General features: G+C 63.9%; 5 protein-coding genes across 6 annotated transcripts in view; 3 read left to right on the top strand and 2 right to left on the bottom strand.

Annotated features, from left to right (window-relative positions):
- TIA1 (TIA1 cytotoxic granule associated RNA binding protein) overlaps positions 1–709 on the top strand; it is a 10,873-nt gene extending 10,164 nt beyond the window's left edge. The window contains exon 11 of the mRNA XM_038160175.1: positions 577–709. Coding sequence (XP_038016103.1) covers positions 577–709 — 133 coding nt within the window. The remainder of the gene's footprint in view (positions 1–576) is intronic.
- A 1,046-nt stretch (positions 710–1,755) lies between these two features.
- Positions 1,756–5,217, bottom strand: LOC119710920 (interleukin-36 receptor antagonist protein-like). The gene is made up of 6 exons (XM_038160460.1): positions 5,135–5,217; positions 5,022–5,058; positions 4,785–4,894; positions 4,134–4,277; positions 3,594–3,718; positions 1,756–1,974 (listed from the first exon to the last, which is right to left on the bottom strand). The coding sequence occupies exons 2-6, from the start codon at positions 5,048–5,050 to the stop codon at positions 1,771–1,773; spliced, it is 612 nt and encodes a 203-aa protein (XP_038016388.1). The 5' UTR covers positions 5,051–5,058; positions 5,135–5,217; the 3' UTR covers positions 1,756–1,770.
- A 916-nt stretch (positions 5,218–6,133) lies between these two features.
- On the bottom strand, positions 6,134–8,710 carry LOC119710852 (interleukin-36 receptor antagonist protein-like). Of its 2 annotated transcripts, XM_038160318.1 has the most exons (5): positions 8,266–8,710; positions 8,040–8,100; positions 7,866–7,954; positions 7,658–7,788; positions 6,134–6,707 (listed from the first exon to the last, which is right to left on the bottom strand). In XM_038160318.1, exons 1-5 carry the CDS (start codon positions 8,267–8,269, stop codon positions 6,495–6,497), a joined length of 498 nt encoding a protein of 165 aa, XP_038016246.1. In that variant the 5' UTR covers positions 8,270–8,710; the 3' UTR covers positions 6,134–6,494. The 2 variants fall into 2 exon arrangements, with proteins under 2 accessions (XP_038016246.1, XP_038016245.1); XM_038160317.1 differs by having other exon boundaries at positions 8,040–8,710.
- Positions 8,711–8,959: 249 nt separating this feature from the next.
- TMED4 (transmembrane p24 trafficking protein 4) lies at positions 8,960–12,432 on the top strand. Its single transcript, XM_038160505.1, has 5 exons — positions 8,960–9,143; positions 9,573–9,673; positions 10,030–10,155; positions 10,835–10,981; positions 11,781–12,432. The coding sequence occupies exons 1-5, from the start codon at positions 8,999–9,001 to the stop codon at positions 11,928–11,930; spliced, it is 669 nt and encodes a 222-aa protein (XP_038016433.1). The 5' UTR covers positions 8,960–8,998; the 3' UTR covers positions 11,931–12,432.
- A 281-nt stretch (positions 12,433–12,713) lies between these two features.
- Positions 12,714–22,395, top strand: part of DDX56 (DEAD-box helicase 56) — a 15,061-nt gene continuing 5,379 nt past the window's right edge. Inside the window, exons 1-12 of the mRNA XM_038160174.1 lie at positions 12,714–12,769; positions 13,200–13,361; positions 13,585–13,745; positions 14,328–14,498; positions 15,139–15,229; positions 16,496–16,740; positions 17,317–17,430; positions 17,940–18,110; positions 18,330–18,424; positions 18,801–18,874; positions 19,828–19,917; positions 21,300–21,495. Of these exons, the coding sequence (XP_038016102.1) occupies positions 12,719–12,769; positions 13,200–13,361; positions 13,585–13,745; positions 14,328–14,498; positions 15,139–15,229; positions 16,496–16,740; positions 17,317–17,430; positions 17,940–18,110; positions 18,330–18,424; positions 18,801–18,874; positions 19,828–19,917; positions 21,300–21,495 (1,621 nt within the window). The 5' untranslated portion in view covers positions 12,714–12,718. The remainder of the gene's footprint in view (positions 12,770–13,199; positions 13,362–13,584; positions 13,746–14,327; positions 14,499–15,138; positions 15,230–16,495; positions 16,741–17,316; positions 17,431–17,939; positions 18,111–18,329; positions 18,425–18,800; positions 18,875–19,827; positions 19,918–21,299; positions 21,496–22,395) is intronic.

Below are 22,395 nucleotides of genomic sequence, written 5' to 3'. Positions count from 1 at the left end.
AATCCACCCGGGACGCCAAAGTTTATGGGGGACCCCAAAAGGGACCCAAAGAGTTCGGGGGGGACCCCAAAAGTTCCGGGGGACCCCAAAAAGGAAGGGGACCAGAAAAAGGGGGGGGCAGAAAGAGTTGGGGGTTCCGGGGGGACCCCAAAAGTCACGGTTGACCCCAAAAGGGACCCTCACAACCCTGGGGGTACCCCAAAGTTTATGGGGGACCCCAAAAGGTTCGCGGGGACCCCAAAAGTTCCGGACGACCCCAAATTTTAGGGGGGCGGGGGGGGGGGGTGCAAAGGTTACGGGGGCGGGGCCGGGAGTTTTTGGGGTTCCCCCGGATTTTGGGGGGGGTCCCCCTGATTTGGGGGGGGCTGGGGGGGTTTGGGGAGGTTTTGGGGGCGTTTTGGGGACCCTCAAACTCCCCCCGGGCTTTGGGGACCCCCCCGGGGCCGCCCCCTCCCCCTTCCCTTACCGGCAGCGCCGCGCGGGGGCGGGGTCTGTGCGGCCACGCCCACAAGGGGAGGAGCATAGGTTTTTTAGTATGCAGGACACGCCCATATGGTGAGACCACGCCTCCCAAAGCGAGGCCACGCCCTCTGGCATGGAGGAAGGGTCTGAGCGTGTGGCGGGAACGTTTGTGGGCGTGGTCTGTTATGGCCACGCCCACTGCGGGCTGATTCGCCTTATTAGCATAAAGGACGCGCCCATAACGTGAGGCCACGCCCCTAAAAGGTGAGGCCACGCCCTCCTGGTGTGCGGGGGGGCGGGGGGGAGGAGCGGGGCTGGCGGGGGAGGGGCTGAGCGCCCCAAAAAAGGGTGCTGACCCTAAATGGGGGTGCTGACCCCAAAAAGGGGGTTCTGACCCCAAAAAGGGGGTGCTGACCCCAAAAAGGGGGTGCTGACCCCAAAAAGGGGGGTTCTGACCCCAAAAGGAGCGGCCTGCCCCCCCCAAGAGGGTCCTGTCCCCCTGTGGATGTCCCCTGTCCCCCCGCGTCACACCCACGCGGTGATAGCAGCAGCCGGCGCTTTATTGACAGTGGGGTGACAACAACCATGAATGTCCCCAACCCTGGCTGTCCCTGGCTGGGGGCACTGTCACTCGCAGCACAGGTGGAAGGTGGTGACATCTGGGAATGTCCCACTATGGATGCCCCCAGCTCCTGGATGTCCCCTGGTGTCACTTGTGCCGCAGGTAGAAGGCGGTGGCACTGGGGAATGTCCCATCACAGATGTCCCCAAGCCTTGGATGTCCCCGGTGTCATTTGTGGCGCAGGTAGAAGGCGGCAGTGGCACCGTGGATGTCCCCGGTGTCACTGTGGATGTCCCCGGTGTCACTTGCGGCGCAGGTAGAAGGCGGCAGTGTCACTGTGGATGTCCCCGGTGTCACTGTGGATGTCCCCGGTGTCACTTGTGGCGCAGGTAGAAGGTGGTGGCACCATGGATGTCCCCTCATGGATGTCCCCGGTGTCACTTGCGGCGCAGGTAGAAGGCGGCAGTGTCACTGTGGATGTCCCCGGTGTCACTATGGATGTCCCCGGTGTCACTTGCGGCGCAGGTAGAAGGCGGTGGTGGCACCGTGGATGTCCCCAGCTCCCGGATGTCCCCTCATGGATGTCCCCGGTGTCACTTGCGGCGCAGCTAGAAGGCGGTGGTGGCACTATGGATGTCCCCTCATGGATGTCCCTGGTGTCACTGTGGATGTCCCCGGTGTCACTTGCGGCGCAGGTAGAAGGCGGTGGTGGCACCGTGGATGTCCCCTCATGGATGTCCCCGGTGTCACTTGCGGCGCAGGTAGAAGGCGGTGGCCCCGGGGGGCGGCGCCAGGGCCAGCGCCTCGCCCGGGCCCGTGGCCGTGCTGAGGAAGAGCCCGGGGAAGGCGGCGGCCTCGAAGGTGTGCGTGGAGCCCCCGAAGGTCTTGTAGAAGGTGAAGGGCGTGGCCCTGTCCTTGTCACCCGAGAACAGCTCCAGCAGCCCCACGTCCTGCCGGGCAGGGGACAGCGAGGGGTGGCACCAAACGGTGACAGCACCGGCACGGGGAGCAGCCGTGGCCTGGTGGCGTCACCTTGGGGAGCAGCCACCTCCAGGTGTCCCCACCGCCAGGTGACACCACCTCGAGGAACACACGCTGACCCCAATTCCAGGTGACACCACCTCGAGGAACACGCGCTGACCCCATCTCCAGGTGATCCCAATTCCAGGTGACCCCATGTGCAGGTGACCCCATCCCCAGGTGACACCACCTTGAGGAACCCATGCTGACCCCATCTCCAGGTGACCCCATCTCCAGGTGACCCCATCTCCAGGTGACCCCACCTCAAGGAACCAGCACTGACCCCATCTCCAGGTGATCTCACCTCCAAGTGACCCCAATTCCAGGTGACCCCAACTCCAGGTGACCCCACCTCAAGGAACCCCCATCTCCAGAGGACAACAACATCAGGTGCCCACACCCCCAGGTGCCCACACCCCCAGGTGATGCCATCCTTAAGTGACCCCGCCCTGGGGAATCCCCACTTCCTGGTGGCACCTTTCTGGGATGACGTCACTTCAGGGTGCCCCACCTTGTGCTGACCCAGCCCTGGGTGCCCCCCACACCTTGGGATGACCTTCCCAGGTCGCAGGGAACCCCTTCCCACCTTGGGTTCCCCCCTTGGCCTGACCCATCTCTGGGTGTCCCCACCTTGGGTCACCCACCTTGAGCTGACCTGTTTTTGGGTCGCCACCACCCCAGGGTGTCCCCACCTTGGGTTGACCCACTTTGAGTTGATCCAGCTCCAGCTGACCCACCTCGACTGACCCACCTTGGATTGACCACCTTGGATTGACCCACCTTGGACTGACCACCTTGGACTGACCACCTTGGACTGACCCACCTTGGGTTGCCCACCTTGAGTGACCCACCTCGACTGACCCACCTCGACTGACCCACCTTGGATTGACCACCTTGGATTGACCACCTTGGACTGACCACCTTGGACTGACCACCTTGGACTGACCCACCTTGGACTGACCACCTTGGACTGACCACCTTGGATTGACCACCTTGGACTGACCACCTTGGATTGACCACCTTGGATTGACCACCTTGGACTGACCACCTTGGACTGACCCACCTTGGACTGACCACCTTGGACTGACCACCTTGGATTGACCACCTTGGACTGACCACCTTGGATTGACCACCTTGGATTGACCACCTTGGACTGACCACCTTGGACTGACCCACCTTGGACTGACCACCTTGGACTGACCACCTTGGATTGACCACCTTGGACTGACCACCTTGGACTGACCACCTTGGACTGACCCACCTTGAGTGACCCACCTTGGACTGACCACCTTGGGTTGCCCACCTCGACTGACCCACCTTGGACTGACCACCTTGGACTGACCACCTTGACTGACCCAACTTTGGGTCCCAACCGCCTCTGGATGTCCCCACCTCGATTGACCCCCCTTGAGTTGACCCAGATTACGTTGGCCCATCTCAAGCTGTCCCACCTTGGCCTGTCCCACCTTTGTGTCCCCACTGCCCCACACTGAGTCACCTCCCGGTCACCCCCATGTCCCCTGTGCCACCCCCGTGTCCCCCGTGTCACCTCCAGGCTCAGCCGGGGCTCGGGGCCGGTGCCGCAGGACAGGGCGCGGGTGCCACCGCGGATGCCCACGATGAGGGGACAGCGCCGGCGCTCCAGGTGCCGGTTGGGGACAACGCTGATGGGCTCTGTGGGACACGGGGGTGTCACCGCTGTCCCCGCAGAGGGACACCCGTGGGCGGCGTCACCCATGGGCAGTGTCACCCATGGATTGTCACCACTGTCCCCCCAGAGGGACACCCATGGATTGTCACCACTGTCCCCCTGGTGTCACCCATGGATTGTCACCGCTGTCCTCCCCCGGGTGTCACCCATGGAGTGTCCCCGCTGTCCCCTTTGGTGTCCCCCACGGATTGTCTCCACTGTCCCCCCGGTGTCACCCACCTTCCAGGATGGCGTTGTCCCCCTGCAGGCTGGTGGCCACCAGAGGGACACCCATGGGTTGTCACCCCTGTTCCCCCCAGGATGTCACCCATGGCTTGTCACTGCTGTCCCCCGGGTGTCACCCACGGAGTGTCCCCGCTGTCCCCGCGTGTCACCCACCTTCCATGGCGGCGTTGGCCCCCTGCAGGCTGGTGGCCACCAGGTGGCCGTCGCGCAGGCACAGCCCCTGCTGCTCCGTGTCCCGCAGCACGTAGTGGTACGGCTGCGCCACCGGCCGCGCCCCCGCGAAGGCCACCGACACCTCTGGGGACACGGGGACACCGGACGGACAGGTGGGACATGGGGACGGACAGGTGGGACATGTGGCACAGGGACATGGGGACACCGGACAGACAGGTGGGACATGGGGACAGACAGGTAAGGACATGGGATGTGGGGACACCGGAACAGACAGGTGGGACATGGGACACAGGGACATGGGGACACCGGGCCAGACATGTGGGACATGAGACATGGGGACATGGGAACAGGGGGACAGACAGGTGGGGACATGGAGACGTGAGGACATGGGGACGTGGGGTTATGGGGACATGGGGATGGACAGGTGGGGATATGGGGACATGGGAGCATCACAGGGACATGGGACATGGGGATGTGGGGACATGGAGGGGACACCCAGAAGATGTGGCACATGAGGACATCACAGGGACACGGGGACGTGGAGACTTGGGGACAGGGACATGGGGACATTTAGGGCAGGGCTGGGCACAGGGGACATGGGGACAAGGACTTGGGGACACCTGCACCCACCTGTCCCCAGGAAGTCCTCGAACAAGGCCACCATGTCGGGGTCGATGACACCCTCGGGCGTGTCCCCGCTCCCCAACATGACCTGCGAGCGATGTCCCCGGGGTGTCCCTCTGCGGGGACAGAGGGGTCAGGGCAGGTGACACCGGGGAGGGGGGAGGTGACACTCCCCGGCACAGGGAGGGGGACAGAGCTGTCCCCAGGCTGTCCCCGAGCTGTCCCCGCGCTGTCCCCGCTCACCTGAGGGCAGCTCTGGACGCGTGCGACATGGCTGGGCCTGCGGAGAGGGTGGCACTGGTGACACCACGTGCCAGCAGGATTGTCCCCGAGCTTGTCCCCGTCCCCGGCAGCACCTGCGGATGTGTCACCTCGCGGGATCCTGTCCCTTGTCCTCTGGGCCGTGTCCCCGCGGGTGACAGTGGCTTTATGGGGCCGGGCGGGGCGGGGACAGAGCCCGCCCTGGTAATTGGCGGCGTGCGTGACAGTGACACCGAGCGGTGGCGAAATGCCACCTGGTGCCAGCGTCCCCGGTGATGCCCGCGGTCACCGCGGCAGGGATGTCCCCTGTGCCGTGTCCCCTGAGCCAGGCCTGTCCCGCAGTGTCCCCTGTCCCGTGGTGCCCTGAGGGTGGCCCCTGCCAGGCCCCTGTGCCCTGTCCCTGCGGTGCCATCACCTTGTCACCATTGTCACCATGACTGCTGTCCGCAAGGTGCTGTGAGCACTGTCCCCAGTGTCCCCTGTGTCCCATCCCAGTGTCCCTTGCCCCCAAGGCCCCGTGTGCCCTGTCCCCAAGGTCCCGCACCTCCTGTCCCCAAGGTCTTGTGTGCCCTGTCCCCATGATGACCTGTCCCCAAAATGCCACCTTCCCGGTCCCTATTGTCCCCCATTCCCTGTCCCCACTCCCCCGTGTGCCCCCTGTCCCCATGGTCCCACCTCTCCTGTCCCCACGGTGTCCACGTCCTTGTCCCCAAAGTCCCGCGTTCCCTGTCCCTATTGTCCCCCGCTCCCTGTCCCCACACCCCCGTGTCCCCGCGCTGTCCCCGCGCCGCGTGTCCCCCGTGTCGCGTGCCCGCTGTCCCCGCGCTGTCCCCACGCCGCGGGATCCGGGAAGGGGCCGCGTCACCCCCGCCCGGGGACGTCCCGTTCTGTCACCATCGCGCGGGTGGCGCAAGAGCGGCCATCCCGCCGCGGTGACACATCCAGCGGGGCCACCCGCCCCGCCCTGTCCCCGCCGTGCCACCCGTGCGCCACTCGAGTGCCACCCACGCTCGGACACCGCGTGGCCTCGGTATCGCTTTATTCCCGCACCGGCCGCTGAGGATGTCGCTGTCCCCAGGGGGATGGCACTGTCCCCAGGGGGATGTCGCTGTCCCCAGGGGGATGTCACTGTCCCCAGGGGGATGGCACCGCCCCGGGGAGGCGGCACCACACCGCGAGGGCGGATGGCACTGTCCCCAGGGGGATGTCGCTGTCCCCAAGGGGATGGCACGGTCCCGGATGGATGTCACCATCCTGGGGAAGATGTCACCGAGGAGCGAGGATGTCACCCTCCGTGGGTGAGGATGTCACCGTCCCTGGGGTGAGGATGTCGCCATCCTGGGGAGGATGGCACCTCCCCAGAGGGATGTCACCATCCTGGGGGGGATGCCACCCTCCCTAGGAAGATGCCACCACCCTGGGGCTCGGGTGTCCCCGCGCGGGGGCCGGGGGCGCTCAGCAGAGCTGGAAGTAGAAGTCGAGCAGGTTGGAGGTGACATCGCGGTGGCGACAGAGCGCCAGGGGCTGGTGGCCGCGCGGGGACGTGCACAGGAACCAGCCGGGGTGCGCGGCCGACTCGAAGCGCCACAGCCCGTCCCGGTAGGAGCGGAAGAAGGTGAAGGCGGCCGCGCTGTCACCGGCGCGGGGCAGCTCCCGGATGTCCACGTCCTGCGGTGACACCCCCGTGTCACCCGCGGGGACAGCGCCCCGGCACCGCGGGCACCGTGTGCCACTGGAGTGGCGCGGTGTGGGCACGGCCTCTAATGTCCCCACCCAGCGGTGTCCCACCCCTGAGGTCCCCGTGTCCCCATCCAGCAATGTCCCACCCCTGAGGTCCCCGTGTCCCCATCCCACAATGTCCCCCTCCTGAGGTCCCCGTGTCCCCATCCCCATGGTGTCCCATCCCCAAAACTTTCGTGTCCCCATCTCTTTCGGTGTTCCCATTCCCTGTCCCCGTGATGTCCCCACCCCCTTGGCATCCCCATCCCCTCGATGTCACCGCCCTTCTGGTGTCCCCGTTCCCACGGTGTCCCCATCCCCTCGGCACGCCCGTCCCTGTCCCCACGCTGTACCCACTATCCCCGCGCTGTCCCCTGTGCTGTCCCCGCTGTCCCCTCGCTGTCCCCCCGCTGTCCCCTCGCTGTCCCCTGTGCTGTCCCCGCGCTGTCCTCTCGCTGTCCCCCCGCTGTCCCCTCGCTGTCCCCTGTGCTGTCCCCGCGCTGTCCCCTCGCTGTCCCCGCACTGTCCCCCCGCTGTCCCCTCGCTGTCCCCGCGCTGTCCCCTCGCTGTCCCCGCTGTCCCCTGTGCTGTCCCCTGTGCTGTCCCCTCGCTGTCCCCTCGCTGTCCCCTGTGCTGTCCCCTGTGCTGTCCTCTCGCTGTCCCCGCGCTGTCCCCTCGCTGTCCCCTCGCTGTCCCCGCTGTCCCCGCACTGTCCCCTCGCTGTCCCCGCTGTCCCCTGTGCTGTCCCCTCGCTGTCCCCTCGCTGTCCCCGCTGTCCCCTGTGCTGTCCCCTCGCTGTCCCCTCGCTGTCCCCGCTGTCCCCTGTGCTGTCCCCTCGCTGTCCCCTTGCTGTCCCCGCTGTCCCCGCACTGTCCCCTCGCTGTCCCCGCTGTCCCCACCTGCAGGCGCAGCCGCGGTTCCCCGGCGGGGCCGCGCTCGGCGCGCAGGCAGCGGGAGCCGTGCCGGATGCCCAGGATCACCGGCAGCCGCGCGGGCTCCAGGGCGCGGTTGGGCACCCAGAACACCTTCTCTGCAGGTGACACGGGGACCCTCAGCGCGTGTCCCCGCGTCCCCGCGCCTGTCCCCGCGCGCGCGTCCCCGTGTCACCTTCCAGCGCGGCGTTGGCGCCCTGCAGGTGCCCGGCCACCAGCTGGTCATCGCGCAGGTACAGCGACCTCTGGTTCACGTCCCACAGCCTGGCGGGCGAAGCGGGGACAGCGGTGCCACCGGTGCCACCGCTCGGTGCCACCGCCGTCCCGTGCCGCCCCCGCCGTCCCTTACCGGTACTGGAACACCTTGGTCTGCAGCGCGGGCGCGTGGCAGAGGGCGAAGCCTTCGGCCTCTGCGCGGAGGAAGAGGAGGGCGAGGCTGAGGGCGGCCACCCGGAGACCCCCGCGCCCCCTGCCCGCGCCCCCCGAGCCTTGGGGACCCCTCCCGGTGGCACCGGCCGTGCCAGGCGCTCCGTGTCCCCTCCGGGCCGTGCGCGGGGTCCCCGGGCAGCGCTCACCCATGGGACCCCCGGTTCCTGTGACACCCCCGGCTCCGGTGCGACCTCAGCTCCGGTGAGACCCCCGGTTCCGCTGGGACCCCCGGCTCCTGTGACACCCCCGGCTCCGGTGCGACCCCCGGGCTCCTGTGACGCCCCTGCCTCCGCTGTAACACCCCCGGCTCCTGTGGCACCCCGGCTCTCTGGGACCCCCGGTTCCTCTGGCACCCCCGCTCCCGGTGGGACCCCCGGCTCCGGGCGCTGCGGGCGGCGGCGAGGGAGGGAGGAAGGAAGGAAGAAAGTTGCCGCTGGTGTTGCCACACTCCTGAGAAGGGCGCGCCCCGCCCCCGCCATTGCTCAGCAGCCCCGCGGGGTGACAACCGAGGGGACACATGGTGGGGGGGAGGTGACAGCGCGACACGCGGCGGGGACACCGCGACCCCCGCGGCGGCTGCGGCGGGGCTCGAACCCGCAGTCTTGTCAGCCAGAGAGCGGCGCCCTCCCCGCTGCGCCACCGCGGCGCGGGGCGCGCATGCGCGCTGCGGGAGCCGCGGGAAGCGGGCAGGGGCGGCGTGGGGGGCGCTGAGTGGCCGCGGTGTCGCGCATGCGCAGAGCGAGGCGCGAAGCCGCCAGGCGCGCGCAGGGCGCTGAGGGCAGCATCGCGCGTGCGCTGCGGGCGCGGCGCGTGCGTGGCGAGCAGCGCCAGGGGCTGGCGCACGCGCAGAGCGCCCCCGGCGGGCGGGAGGGAGCAACCATGGCGGCGCTGTGGGAAGCGCTGAGGGCGGCGATGGCCGCCGTGCTGCTGCTGGGCTGGGGCGCGCACGGGCTCTATTTCCACATCGGAGAGACCGAGAAGCGCTGCTTCATCGAGGAGATCCCCGACGAGACCATGGTCATCGGTGCGGGCGGCGGCGGGGAGCACCGGGAATGGCGGGGGGCGTGAGGGGGGAACGGGAGAGAGCACCGGGAATGGCGGGGGGGGAATGGGAGAGACCACCGGGAATGGCGGGGGGGAGCGGGAGAGACCACCGGGAATGGCGGGGGGGAGCGGGAGAGACCACCCGGAGTGGCGGGGGGGAGCGGGAGAGACCACCCGGAGTGGCGGGGGGGAGCGGGAGAGACCACCCGGAGTGGCGGGGGGGAGCGGGAGAGACCACCGGGAATGGCGGGGGGGAGCGGGAGAGACCACCGGGAACGGCGGGGGGGAGCGGGAGAGACCACCGGGAACGGCGGGGGGGAGCGGGAGGAACCACCGAGGGGCTCGGGGGGGATCAGAGCCCACCGGGCACGGGGGTCGGCTCCGAGCCCGTGTGCCCGCTCGGTGCCAGGCAATTACCGGACGCAGCTGTGGGACAAACAGTCCGAGTCCTTCCTGCCCTCCACGCCCGGGCTGGGCATGCACGTGGAGGTCAAGGACCCCGACGGAAAGGTGAGGGGGATTGGGCATCAACTGGGCACGGGGAGGGGTCCTTGGGCAGCCTCTGGGCGCGGGGAGGGGTCCATGAGGGGGTTTGGGCACCACCTGGACATGGGGAAGGGTCCCTGGGGGGAGTTTGGGTAATCCCCAGGCTGTGCCCCAGTGCCCAGGGCAGTGGCGCTGTCCCCGTGGGGTGCCAGTGGCCGTGCCCATGTTCCTGACAGTGTCCCCATGGGGTGCCAGTGGCCGTGCCCGCGCTCCTGACGCTGTCCCCGTGGGGTGCCAGCGGCCGTGCCCGCGTTCCTGACGCTGTCCCCGTGGGGTGCCAGTGGCCGTGCCCGCGTTCCTGACGCTGTCCCCTGGCGCAGGTGGTGCTGTCGCGGCAGTACGGCTCCGAGGGGCGCTTCACGTTCACGTCGCACACGCCGGGCGAGCACCAGATCTGCCTGCACTCCAACTCCACCCGCATGGCGCTCTTCGCCGGGGGCAAGCTGGTAATGCCCTGTGCCAGCCTGGCACGGCCTTGGGACACCCTGGGGTAGCCCTGTGCCCACAGCCCATGCCCACCCCACAGCTGGGCCATGCCAGCGCAGGGAACAGCCTGGTGACAGCCCTGTGCCCACCCCACGTGGCTGCCCCGGGTGTGTGCCAGTGCCAGGGACAGCCCTGGTGACAGCCCTGTGCCCTCCTCATGGCTGTGCCAGCGCTGGCTGGGGACAGCCCTGTGCCCTACCCATGGCCGTGCCATTGATGGTTCCATTACTGGAGCCATGGTTGGGCCATGGTTGGGCCATGGTGGTGCCATGGTTGGGCCATGGTTGGGCCATGGTTGGGCCATGGTGGTGCCATGGTTGGGCCATGGTTGGAGCCATGGTTGGGCCATGGTTGGGCCATGATTGGCTCTATGGTTGGTGCCATGGTTGGTGCCATGGTGGTGCCATGGTTGGGCCATGGTTGGAGCCATGGTTGGGCCATGGTTGAGCCATGGTTGGCTCTATGGTTGGTGCCATGGTGGTGCCATGGTTGGTGCCATGGTTGGTGCCATGGTTGGTGCCATGGTTGGGCCATGGTTGGAGCTGTGGTTGATGCCATTACTGGCGTTTGGTGCCATGGTTGGTGCCATGGCTGGTGCCCCGGTGCCAGCCCCGGTGCCAGCCCGTGCCCTCCCCGCAGCGGGTGCACCTGGACATCCAGGTGGGCGAGCACACCAACAACTACCCCGAGATCGCCGCCAAGGACAAGCTGACGGAGCTGCAGCTCCGCGCGCGCCAGCTGCTCGACCAGGTGGAGCAGATCCAGAAGGAGCAGAACTACCAGAGGGTCAGCGCGCGCCTGCGGGGCCACCGGGGGGGCTGGGCAGGATTTGTGGGGTTTTGGGGGGAATCTGTGGAGTTTTGGGATGGATCTTTGGGGTTTTGGGATGGATCTTTGGCGTTTTGGGGGAATCTGTGGGATTTTGTGGTGAATCTTTGGGGTTTTGGGATGAATCTTTGGGGTTTGGGGTGAATCTTTGGGGTTTTGGGATGAATCTGTGGGGTTTGGGATGAATCTTTGGGATTTTGGGATGGATCTGTGGAGTTTTGGGATGGATCTTTGGGGTTTTGGGGGAATCTGTGGGGTTTGGGATGGATCTTTGAGGTTTTGGGATGGATCTGTGGAATTTTGGGATGGATCTTTGGGGGTTTGGGACGAATCTTTGGGGTTTGGGATGGATCTTTGGGGTTTTGGGATGGATCTGTGGGTTTTGGGATGGATCTTTGGGGTTTTGTGGTGAATCTTCATGGTTTTGGGGGAATCTTTTGGGTTTGGGATGAATCTTTGGGGTTTTGGCATGGATCTTTGGAGTTTTGGGTTGAATTTTTGGGGTTTTGTGGTGAATCTTTGGGGTTTGGGGGGAATCTGTGGGGTTTTGGGATGGATCTTTGGGGTTTTGTGGTGAATCCGTGCAGCTTTTGGGGTCAGGTCAGGGGGTTTTGGGGTCACGCTGGGGTTTTGGGGTGAATCTGTGGGGTTTTGGTATGGATCTGTGGGGTTTGGTGTGGATCTCTGGGATTTGGGTGTGGATTTATGGGATTTTTGTGTGGTTTTGGGGTGAATTTCCGGGTTTTTGGGGTGGCAGTACCGCGAGGAGCGGTTCCGCATGACGAGCGAGAGCACCAACCAGCGCGTGCTCTGGTGGTCCATCGCCCAGACCGTCATCCTCATCCTCACCGGCCTCTGGCAGATGCGGCACCTCAAGAGCTTCTTCGAGGCCAAGAAACTCGTCTAGCCCCCCAAAACCCCCTCGGGGGGCACCCCAAAATCCATTCCAGTCTGGGGGGCAGCCCAAAACCAACCCCAAAAAACACCCCAAAACCAAACCCCAACCCTAAAATCCACCCCGGAATCCACCCTCGCACCAGGGCCCACCCTCACCTCGGGGGACACTCCACAACCGACCCTAATCCCTGGGGGATCCCCAAAATTCGCCCCAGCCCTGGAATGGGGGATCCCACCCACCTTGGGGTGCTGGGGAGGGACCCCCAAACTCATCCCCCCATCTTGGGGTGCCGGGGAGGGACCCCCACTCCCTTCTGGGACCCCAAATCCACCCCGAGGTGCTGGGGAGGGACCCCAGGGGCTCCCCCGAACCCATCCCCACCCACTTTGGGGTGTTGGGGAGATCCCCCCGCTCCCTGCGGATTTTGGGGTGCCCTGCCTGCCGTGGCGGGCGCAGAGTGAGACGCCGCCCCCCGAGGTGTTTTTTTTAGAGGGGAAATAAAGGTTTTTTTTGTTCCACCAAGAGGTGTCGGTGCGTGTTTGGGGCGGGGAGGGGGTTCTGGCGCTGCCGGCGTTCAGCTGCTTGACCAAACCCGGGCGTTTTCACCCCAAAAATCGACCCCGGCGCGGATTTTGGGGTGTCGGGGGGAGGGAGTGCTGTCAGTCCTCCACCGCCAGGGGGCGCTGTAAGCTTCCAGCCGCCCTGGCGGCGCTCTGGGCGCGTCACCGGAAGTCTCGGTGGGCGGCGCGCGGCGCGGCCGGAAGTGTGTGGGCGGTGGGGCCAAGATGGCGGCAGAGATGGAGGCGAAGGGGTTCGAGCACATGGGGCTGGACGGGCGGCTGCTGAGGGTGAGCGGGAGCAGGGCCGGGAGGGCCGAGCGGGGCATCGGGGTGGGGCTGGGTTGGAGGGGAGCGATCGCCGGGGTCCCGGGAGGGGTGAGGGGTTCCTCTGAGGGGAGGGGTCGGGGGCGGTTTGGGGCCGGGGGGACATTGGGGTCACTTTTAGGGGTGCACTGGGGACACGGGGACTTTGAGGTCTCTCTGAAGGGAGGGGACTCTGGGGTCCCTTTGGGGAAGGGGACATGGGGGACCCTCTGCGGGCACGGGGACATTGGGTCCCTTCAGGGGTGGGGGGCCTGAGGGGACCCCGGAGTCCCCTGGGGTGGGGGGACAGTGGGGACTGTCCCCATGGGGAGGGGCTGTCCACGAGGGGACACCGGGGACCGGGGCTGTCACCATGGTGGCGTCCCCACGGTGCCAGCGCGCCCTGTGCCCGCAGGCGGTGGCGGAGCTGGGCTGGGCAGTGCCCACGGCCATCCAGGCCCGTGCCATCCCGCTGGCCTTGGAGGGCCGCGACCTGCTGGCCCGGGCCAGGACGGGCTCGGGGAAAACCGGAGCGTACGGACTGCCCGTGCTGCACAAAGTGCTGGCCATCAAAGAGGTGAGGGGGCACGGGGACACTGGGGACACTGGGGACACTGGCACTGCCCGTGCTGCACAAAGTGCTGGCCATCAAAGAGGTGAGGGGGCACGGGGACACTGGGGACACTGGGGACACTGGCACTGCCCATGCTGCACAAAGTGCTGGGCATCAAGGGGGCGAGGGTGGCACTTGGGGGGATGTGGGCCCCGGGGCTGACCCCGGTGTCCCCGTGTGTCCCCAGGCGTCCCCAGCCGTGCCGCAGGCCGTGCGGGCGCTGGTGCTGGTGCCCTCGGCGGAGCTGGCGCGGCAGGTGGGGCACACCCTGCGCCGCCTGGCCGCCTTCTGCGCCCGCCAGCTGCGCGTGGCCGAGCTCTGCGGCCACTCGGACCTCGCCGACCAGCGGTCAGTCACCCCGGCGTCCCTGAGCCCCGACCCTTCCCGGTGTCCCCTCGATGTCCCCAAGCCCCCCTGACCCCTCCATGTCCCCAGGCCGGTGCTGATGGGGCAGCCGGACATCGTGGTGGGCACTCCTGGCCATGTCCTGGCACACGTGGCCGGGCACAGCCTGGCACTGACCTGTCCCTGACCCTTCCCTGGGTGTCCCCTCGGTGCCCTGGGTGTCCCCTGGGTGTCCCTGACCCCTCCATGTCCCCAGGCCGGTGCTGATGGAGCAGCTGGACATCGTGGTGGGCACTCCTGGCCACGTCCTGGCACACGTAGCCGGGCACAGCCTGACCCCTGACCCCTCCCTGGGTCCCCTCGATGCCCTGGGTGTCCCCTGGGTGTCCCCTGGGTGTCCCTGACCCCTGGGTGTCCCCAGGCCGGTGCTGATGGAGCAGCTGGACATCGTGGTGGGCACTCCCGGCCGTGTCCTGGCACACGTGGCCGGGCACAGCCTGGCTCTGACCTGTCCCTGACCCCTCCCTGGGTGTCCCCTCGGTGCCCTGGGTGTCCCCAGCCCCTGTGACCCCTCCATGTCCCCAGGCCGGTGCTGATGGAGCAGCCGGACATCGTGGTGGGCACGCCGGGCCGTGTCCTGGCACACGTGGCCGGGCACAGCCTGGCCCTGCGGCCCTGCCTGGAGCTGCTGGTGCTGGACGAGGCCGATCTGCTGCTGTCCTTCGGCTTCGGGGACGACATCCGCGCCCTGCTCTGGTGGGGACAGCGGGGACAGGGAGGGGACACGCGGGGGACACGGCGGGGACAGGGAGGGGACACGCGGGGGACACGGCGGGGACAGGGAGGGGACACAGAGAAAGATGCGGAGGGGACAGGGAGGGGATACTGGGGGACACCCAGGGGACACAGGAGGGACAGGGAAGGGACACCCAGGGGACAGGGAGGGGACACCAGGGGGACGCTGGGAGACACAGGGGTGACAGGGAGGGGACACCTACGGGACATGGTGGGGACAATGAGGGGAAACCCAGGGGACACTGGGGACAGGGAGGGGACACAGAGAAGGACGTGGGGGGACAGGGAGGGGACAACCGGGGTGGCAGTGGGTGTGACAGTGGGAGGGGACATAGGGGGGCAGTTCGGGGACACTGTGGGATACCAGGGGACAGGGAGGGGACACAGAGAAGGACACAGGGGGACAATGCAGGGGTACGGGGCGGGACACTGGGGACACAGAGGGGACACTGAGGGATGTCTTCAAAGTTTTGGGGTTCCCTGGGAGGATTTGTGGGGCACTGAAGGGTTAAGGGGGTTCTGAGCACTTTTGGGGTGTTCGGGGCGGTTTTGGGGTGCTCGGGGGGTTTTGGGGTGCCCCTGACCCCCCGTGCCCCCCCAGCCACATGCCCAAGATCTACCAGGCCCTGCTGGTGTCGGCCACGCTGAACCCCGAGCTGGAGGCGCTGCAGGAGCTGGTGCTGCACAACCCCGTGAGACATCTGGGACATCTGGGGACATTTGGGGACATTTTTGGGGGCTGGAGTGAGGTTTGGGGGTTCTGCACTTAAACAAATTCCCCATTTCCCATCCCTGACCCCAAATCCTGTTGCAGGTGCAGGTTCTGTCCCCAGAGCTGCTCCCAGTTCCAGCTGCTGGCAACTCCAGCTCCCCCATTTTGGGATTTTAACCCCAAACCCCAATTCCGGGTCCAGGTTCTCTCCCCTGAGCCTCAGCTCCCGGGCAGTGCCCAGTCCCCAATTTTGAGATTTTAACCCTAAATCTCCCAGTTCCAGGTGCAGGTTCTCCCCCTGCAGCAGTTCCCCAGTGCCCATTTTGGGATTTTAACCCCAATCTCCTTCCCGAGCCCTGGCTCCCGGGCCGTTCCCAATCCCCAGTTTAGGATTTTAACCCCAAATCCCATTCCAGGTGCAGGTGGTGCCCCCCTGAGCCCCTTCTCCCTGGCAGTGCCCAGCTGCAGCAGTTCCCAATCCCCTTTTGGGATTTTAACCCCAAATCCCAATTCCAGGTGCAGGTGGTGCCCCCCGAGCCCCGGCTGCCTGGCAGTGCCCAGCTGCAGCAGTTCCCAATCCCTTATTTAGGATTTTCACCCCGTTCAGGTGCAGGTGGTGCCCCCCGAGCCCCGGCTGCCTGGCAGTGCCCAGCTGCAGCAGTTCCCAATCCCCTTTTGGGATTTTCACTGTTCAGGTGCAGGTGGTGCCCCCCGAGCCCCTTCTCCCTGGCAGTGCCCAGCTGCAGCAGTTCCCAATCCCCAATTTAGGATTTTCACCCCAATTCCAGGTGCAGGTGGTGCCCCCCCGAGCCCCGGCTGCCTGGCAGTGCCCAGCTGCAGCAGTTCCCAATCCCCAATTTAGGATTTTCACTGTTCCAGGTGCAGGTGGTGCCCCCCGAGCCCCGGCTGCCTGGCAGTGCCCAGCTGCAGCAGTTCCCAATCCCTTATTTAGGATTTTCACCCCAATTCCAGGTGCAGGTGGTGCCCCCCGAGCCCCGGCTGCCTGGCAGTGCCCAGCTGCAGCAGTTCCCAATCCCCTTTTGGGATTTTCACCCCATTTCAGGTGCAGGTGGTGCCCCCATGAGCCCCTTCTCCCTGGCAGTGCCCAGCTGCAGCAGTTCCCAATCCCTTATTTAGGATTTTCACCCCAATTCCAGGTGCAGGTGGTGCCCCCCGAGCCCCGGCTGCCTGGCAGTGCCCAGCTGCAGCAGTTCCCAATCCCCTTTTGGGATTTTCCCTGTTCCAGGTGCAGGTGGTGCCCCCCGAGCCCCGGCTGCCTGGCAGTGCCCAGCTGCAGCAGTTCCAGCTGCGCTGTGCCACGGAGGAGGACAAGTTCCTGCTGCTGGCGGCGCTGCTGAAGCTGCGGCTGCTGCGGGGCCGGGCGCTGCTCTTCGTGGGCAGCCTGGCGCGGGCCTTTAGGGTCAAACTCTTCCTGGAGCAGTTCGGGATCGCCGCCTGCGCCCTCAACCCGCAGCTGCCCGCCCGCTCCCGGTGAGTGCTGGGGATTTATGGGGTGGGATTTATGGGAATTCCCTTCTGTGCCCTCAACCCGCAGCTGCCCGCCCGCTCCCGGTGAGTGCTGGGGGTTTGTGGGGTGGGGTTTGTGGGGTGGGGTTTGTGGGGTGGGGTTTGTGGGGTGGGATTTGTGAGGTGGGGTTTGTGGGATGGGATTTATGGGAATTCCCTTTTGTGCCCTCAACCCGCAGCTGCCCGCCCGCTCCCGGTGAGTCCGGGATGTTTGTGGGGTGGGATTTCTGGGGTGGGGTTTATGGGAATTCCCTTTTGTGTCCTCAACCCTCTGCCGCCTTTGTGATCCAGGTGAGTCCTGGGGAGTTTATGGGGTGGGGTTTATGGGGTGGGGTTTATGGGGTGGGGTTTGTGGGGTTTATGGGGTGGGGTTTATGGGAATTCCCTTTTGTGCCCTCAACTCTCTGCTGCCTGTGAGATCCCGGTGAGTCCTGGGGGATTTCTGGGATGGGGTTTGTGAGGATTCCTGTTAGTGCCATCAATTGCTGTCCCTGTCCCAGGTGCCACTGAGATGTCCCTGTCCCTGTCCCTGTCCCACAGGTGCCACGTCATTGCCCAGTTCAACCGTGGCCTGTACGATTTCATCGTGGCCACCGACGAGGAGGGGCCGGCGGAGCCCCCCCGGCACCGCCCGCGCAGGGGGGACACGGCCAGGTCAGCCTGGGGACACTGGGGACACTGGGGACAGCCAGGTCAGCCTGGGGACACTGGGGACACTGGGGGTGGCACTGGGGACAGCCAGAGCCCCCCCGGCACCGCCCGCGCAGGGGGGACACGGCCAGGTCAGCCTGGGGACACTGGGGACACTGGGGTGGCACAGGGGACAGCCAGGGAGTGGCCAGGTCAGCCTGGGGACACTGGGGACACTGGGGTGGCACAGGGACAGCCAGGGAGTGGCCAGGTCAGCCTGGGGACACTGGGGTGGCACTGGGGACAGCCAGGCCAGCCTGGGGACACTGGGGTGGCACAGGGGACAGCCAGGTCAGCCTGGGGATGCTGGGGACATTGGGGACAGCCAGGGCACGGCCAGATCAAACTGGGGACTCTGGGTGGCACTGGGGACAGCCAGGTCAGTCTGGGGACACTGGGGTGGTGGCACTGGGGGCTGGGGATGGCGCTGTAGCCTGGGACCCATGTCCCTGAATGTTCCCGTGTCCCTCCAGGAAGGGTGACAGGAAGGGTGACAGGAAGGGTGACAAGAAGGGCCAGTCCCCGCAGTGTCCCCAGGACCCCGAGTTCGGGGTCTCTCGTGGCATCGATTTCCAGAACGTCGCCGCCGTCATCAACTTCGATGTCCCCAACTCGGTGGAGACCTACATCCACCGCGTGGGCAGGTGTGTCACCGGGGCCACCAGGGCCACCACGGGGTCACCGGGGCCACCCTGGCGTCACCGGGGCCACCACGGGGTCACTGGGGCCACCACGGGGTAACCGGGGCCACCAGGGTGTCCCCAGGGGGTCTGGGGGGTCCCCAGGAATGTCTGGGTGTCCCAGTGTGTCCCCTGTCCCCACGGTTCCCTCTGTCCCTGTCCCCACGGTGTCCCTGTCCCCAGGACAGCCCGTGGGGACAGCCCTGGCACGGCGCTGACGCTGGCACTGCCCGACGAGCTGGAGGGGCTGCGGCGCATCGAGGACACGCTGGCAGCAGGTGGCACTTGGGGACACTGTAGGGGGAATTTGGGGACACTGGGGAGGTCTGGGGGGCTTGGAGACACTGCAAGGCTTGGGGACAATGGGGGGAGCTTGGGGACACTGAGGGGGGTTTGGGGACACTGTGCGGGGTTGGGGTGACTGTAGGGACACTGAGGGGTCCCGGGGACGCCCAGGTGACACTGGGGACACCGAGGTGGCCCCGTGTCCCCAGAGAATGGCCAGTCCAGGCTGCAGCCCTACGACTTCTGCATGGGGCTTTGGGGACACTGGGGTGGCTTTGGGGACACTGGGGTGGCCTTGGGGACGCTGAGGGGGGTTTGGGGACACTGAGGTGACACTGGTGACACCGAGGTGGCCCCGTGTCCCCGCAGAGAACGGGCAGTCCATGCTGCAGCCCTACGAGTTCCGCATGGAGGAGATCGAGACGCTGCGCTACCGCTGCAGGGTGAGGGGACAGCGAGGGGACAGTGGGGACAGTGGGGACACTGAGGGGACAGCGGGGACACCAGGGGGCTGGGGGGGCTGCTGCCACCCAGTGTCCCCTCCTGAGGATGCAATGGGGGGGGTCCCCAGGGATGTCCCAGTGTCCCCGTGTCCCCAGGATGCCATGCGCGCTGTCACCAAGCAGGCCTGTCCCCAGTGTCCCCAATGTCCCTGATGATGTCCCTGTGTCCCCAGGACGCCATGCGTGCTGTCACCAAGCAGGCCTGTCCCCAATGTCCCCAATGTCCCTGATGCTGTCCCCAATGTCCCCGTGTCCCCAGGACGCCATGCGCGCTGTCACCAAGCAGGCCTGTCCCCAATGTCCCCAGTGTCTCTGCTGATGTCCCCAATGTCCCCGTGTCCCCAGGACGCCATGCGCGCTGTCACCAAGCAGGCCTGTCCCCAGTGTCCCCAATGCCCCTGATGATGTCCCCATGTCCCCAGGACGCCATGCGTGCTGTCACCAAGCAGGCCTGTCCCCAGTGTCCCCAATGTCCCTGATGATGTCCCTGTGTCCCCAGGACGCCATGCGTGCTGTCACCAAGCAGGCCTGTCCCCAGTGTCCCCAGTGTCCCTGCTGATGTCCCCAATGTCCCCGTGTCCCCAGGACGCCATGCGTGCTGTCACCAAGCAGGCCTGTCCCCAGTGTCCCTGCTGATGTCCCCAATGTCCCCGTGTCCCCAGGACGCCATGCGTGCTGTCACCAAGCAGGCCTGTCCCCAGTGTCCCTGCTGATGTCCCCAATGTCCCCGTGTCCCCAGGACGCCATGCGTGCTGTCACCAAGCAGGCCTGTCCCCAGTGTCCCTGCTGATGTCCCCAATGTCCCCGTGTCCCCAGGACGCCATGCGTGCTGTCACCAAGCAGGCCTGTCCCCAGTGTCCCTGCTGATGTCCCCAATGTCCCCGTGTCCCCAGGACGCCATGCGTGCTGTCACCAAGCAGGCCGTGCGCGAGGCGCGGCTGCGGGAGCTGCGCCAGGAGCTGCTCAACTGCGAGAAGCTCAAGGTGAGAGCCCCAAAATTGGGAAAAATCCCCCAAAATTGGGAAAAATACCCCAAAATGGGATTAAAAAAAACCCAAAATTGGGATAAAAACCCCAAAATGGGATAAAAAAAACCCCAAAATGGGGTGAAAACCCCAAAATGGGATTAAAAAACCCCAAAATGGGATGAAAACCCCAAATCTTTTCGGGTTTCCTCCCGGCCCCTCCGTTTGAAGCCATTTTCGCCTCTGCTGGAGGGGTTTCCCTGCTGCCATTAATGAATCAGCGATTAATTAGCGATTAATGAGTGGTTAATGAGGGTAATGATGGGTTGCAGGTGATTAATTAGTGATTAATGAGCGGTTAATCAGCAATTAACAGGTTGCAGGTGGTTAATGAGCGGTTAATTAGTGATTAATGAGTGGTTAACGAGCGGTTAATTAGCAATTTATGGGTTGCAGGTGGTTAATTAGTGGTTAATGAGTGGTTAATTAGCGATTAACGGGTTGCAGGTGGTTAATTAGTGGTTAATTAGCGATTAATGGGTTGCAAGTGGTTAATTAGTGGTTAATTAGTGATTAATGATGTGTTGTCGGTGGTTAATTAGTCATTAATGATTGGTTAATGAGGGTAATGATGGGTGGTTAATTGGTGATTAATGAGCAGATAATTAGTGATTAATGAGTGGTTAATTAGTGGTTAATGAGCGGTTCATTAGCGATTTATGAGCAGTTAATGAGTGGTTAATTAGTGATTAATTAGCCGTTAATGAGTGGTTAATTAGCGATTAATGGGTTGCAGGTGGTTAATTAGCGCTTAATGATCAATTATTAAAGAGGGTAATGAACGGGTTGCAGGTGGTTAATTAGTGGTTAATTAGCAATTAATGGGTTGCAGGTGGTTAATTAGTGGTTAATTAGTGATTAATGATGTGTTCGTGGTTAATTAGTCATTAATGATTGGTTAATGAGGGTAATGATGGGTGGTTAATTGATTAATGAGCAGTTAATTAGTGATTAATGAGTGGTTAATTAGTGATTAATTAGTGGTTAATGAGCGGTTCATTAGCGATTAATGAGCAGTTAATGAGTGTTTAATTAGTGATTAATTAGCAGTTAATGAGTGGTTAATTAGCGATTAACAGGTTGCAGGTGGTTAATGAGCGCTTAATGATTACTTGATGATTAATGAGGGTAATGAACGGGTTGCAGGTGGTTAATTAGTGGTTAATGAGCAGTTAATTAGCAATTAACGGGTTGCAGGTGGTTAATGAGTGGTTAATTAGTGATTATGAGTAATTAATTAGGGTAATGATGGGTTGCAGGTGGTTAGTTGATTAATGAGCAGTTAATTAGTGATTAATGATTAACGAACGGTTAATTAGCGGTTAATTAATGGGTTTCAGGTGTATTTTGAGGACAACCCGCGGGACCTGCAGGCGCTGAGGCACGACCGGCCCCTGCACCCGGCCAGCATGCGGCCGCACCTGCGGCACGTGCCAGAGTACCTGGGTATGGAACGGGGAATATGGGATAAAAATGGGGGAAAACGGGAAAAATGGGATAAAAATGGGCACCTGCGGCACGTGCCAGAGTACCTGGGTATGGAACGGGGAAAACGGGGAAAAACGGGATAAAAATGGGATAAAAATGGGGGAAAACGGGAAAAACGGGCACCTGCGGCACGTGCCCAAGTACCTGGGTATGGAACGGGGGAAATGGGGAAAAATGGGATAAAAATGGGGAAAAACGGGGAAAACGGGCACCTGCGGCACGTGCCAGAGTACCTGGGTATGGAAACGGGGAAAACAGGGAATAATGGGATAAAAATGGGATAAAAATGGGAAAAATGGGATAAAAATGGGCACCTGCGGCACGTGCCCGACTACCTGGGTATGGAACGGGGGAAACAGGGAATAATGGGATAAAAATGGGGGAAAACGGGAAAAATGGGATAAAAATGGGCACCTGCGGCACGTGCCAGAGTACCTGGGTATGGAACGGGGGAAAACGGGGAATAATGGGATAAAAATGGGGAAAATGGGATAAAAATGGGAAAAATGGGCACCTGCGGCACGTGCCAGAGTACCTGGGTATGGAACGGGGGAAAATGGGGGGAAAATGGGATAAAAATGGGGGGAAACGGGAAAAACGGGATAAAAATGGGATAAAAATGGGGGAAAACGGGAAAAACGGGCACCTGCGGCACGTGCCAGAGTACCTGGGTATGGAACGGGGAAAAATGGGATAAAAATGGGATAAAAATGGGGGAAAACAGGAAAAACGGGCACCTGCGCCATGTGCCAGAGTACCTGGGTATGGAACGGGGGAAAACGGGGAAAAATGGGATAAAAATGGGAAAAATGGGGAAAAATGGGATAAAAACGGGCACCTGCGGCACGTGCCAGAGTACCTGGGTATGGAAACAGGGAAAATGGGGAAGAATGGGGGAAAGGGGGGGAAAAAAATGGGATAAAATGGGGAAAAAATGGGCGGAAATGG

Source organism: Motacilla alba, chromosome 22 (assembly GCF_015832195.1).
Source record: "Motacilla alba alba isolate MOTALB_02 chromosome 22, Motacilla_alba_V1.0_pri, whole genome shotgun sequence".
Classification (NCBI taxonomy): domain Eukaryota; kingdom Metazoa; phylum Chordata; class Aves; order Passeriformes; family Motacillidae; genus Motacilla; species Motacilla alba.
This window is presented reverse-complemented; position numbering and strand designations above follow the sequence as displayed.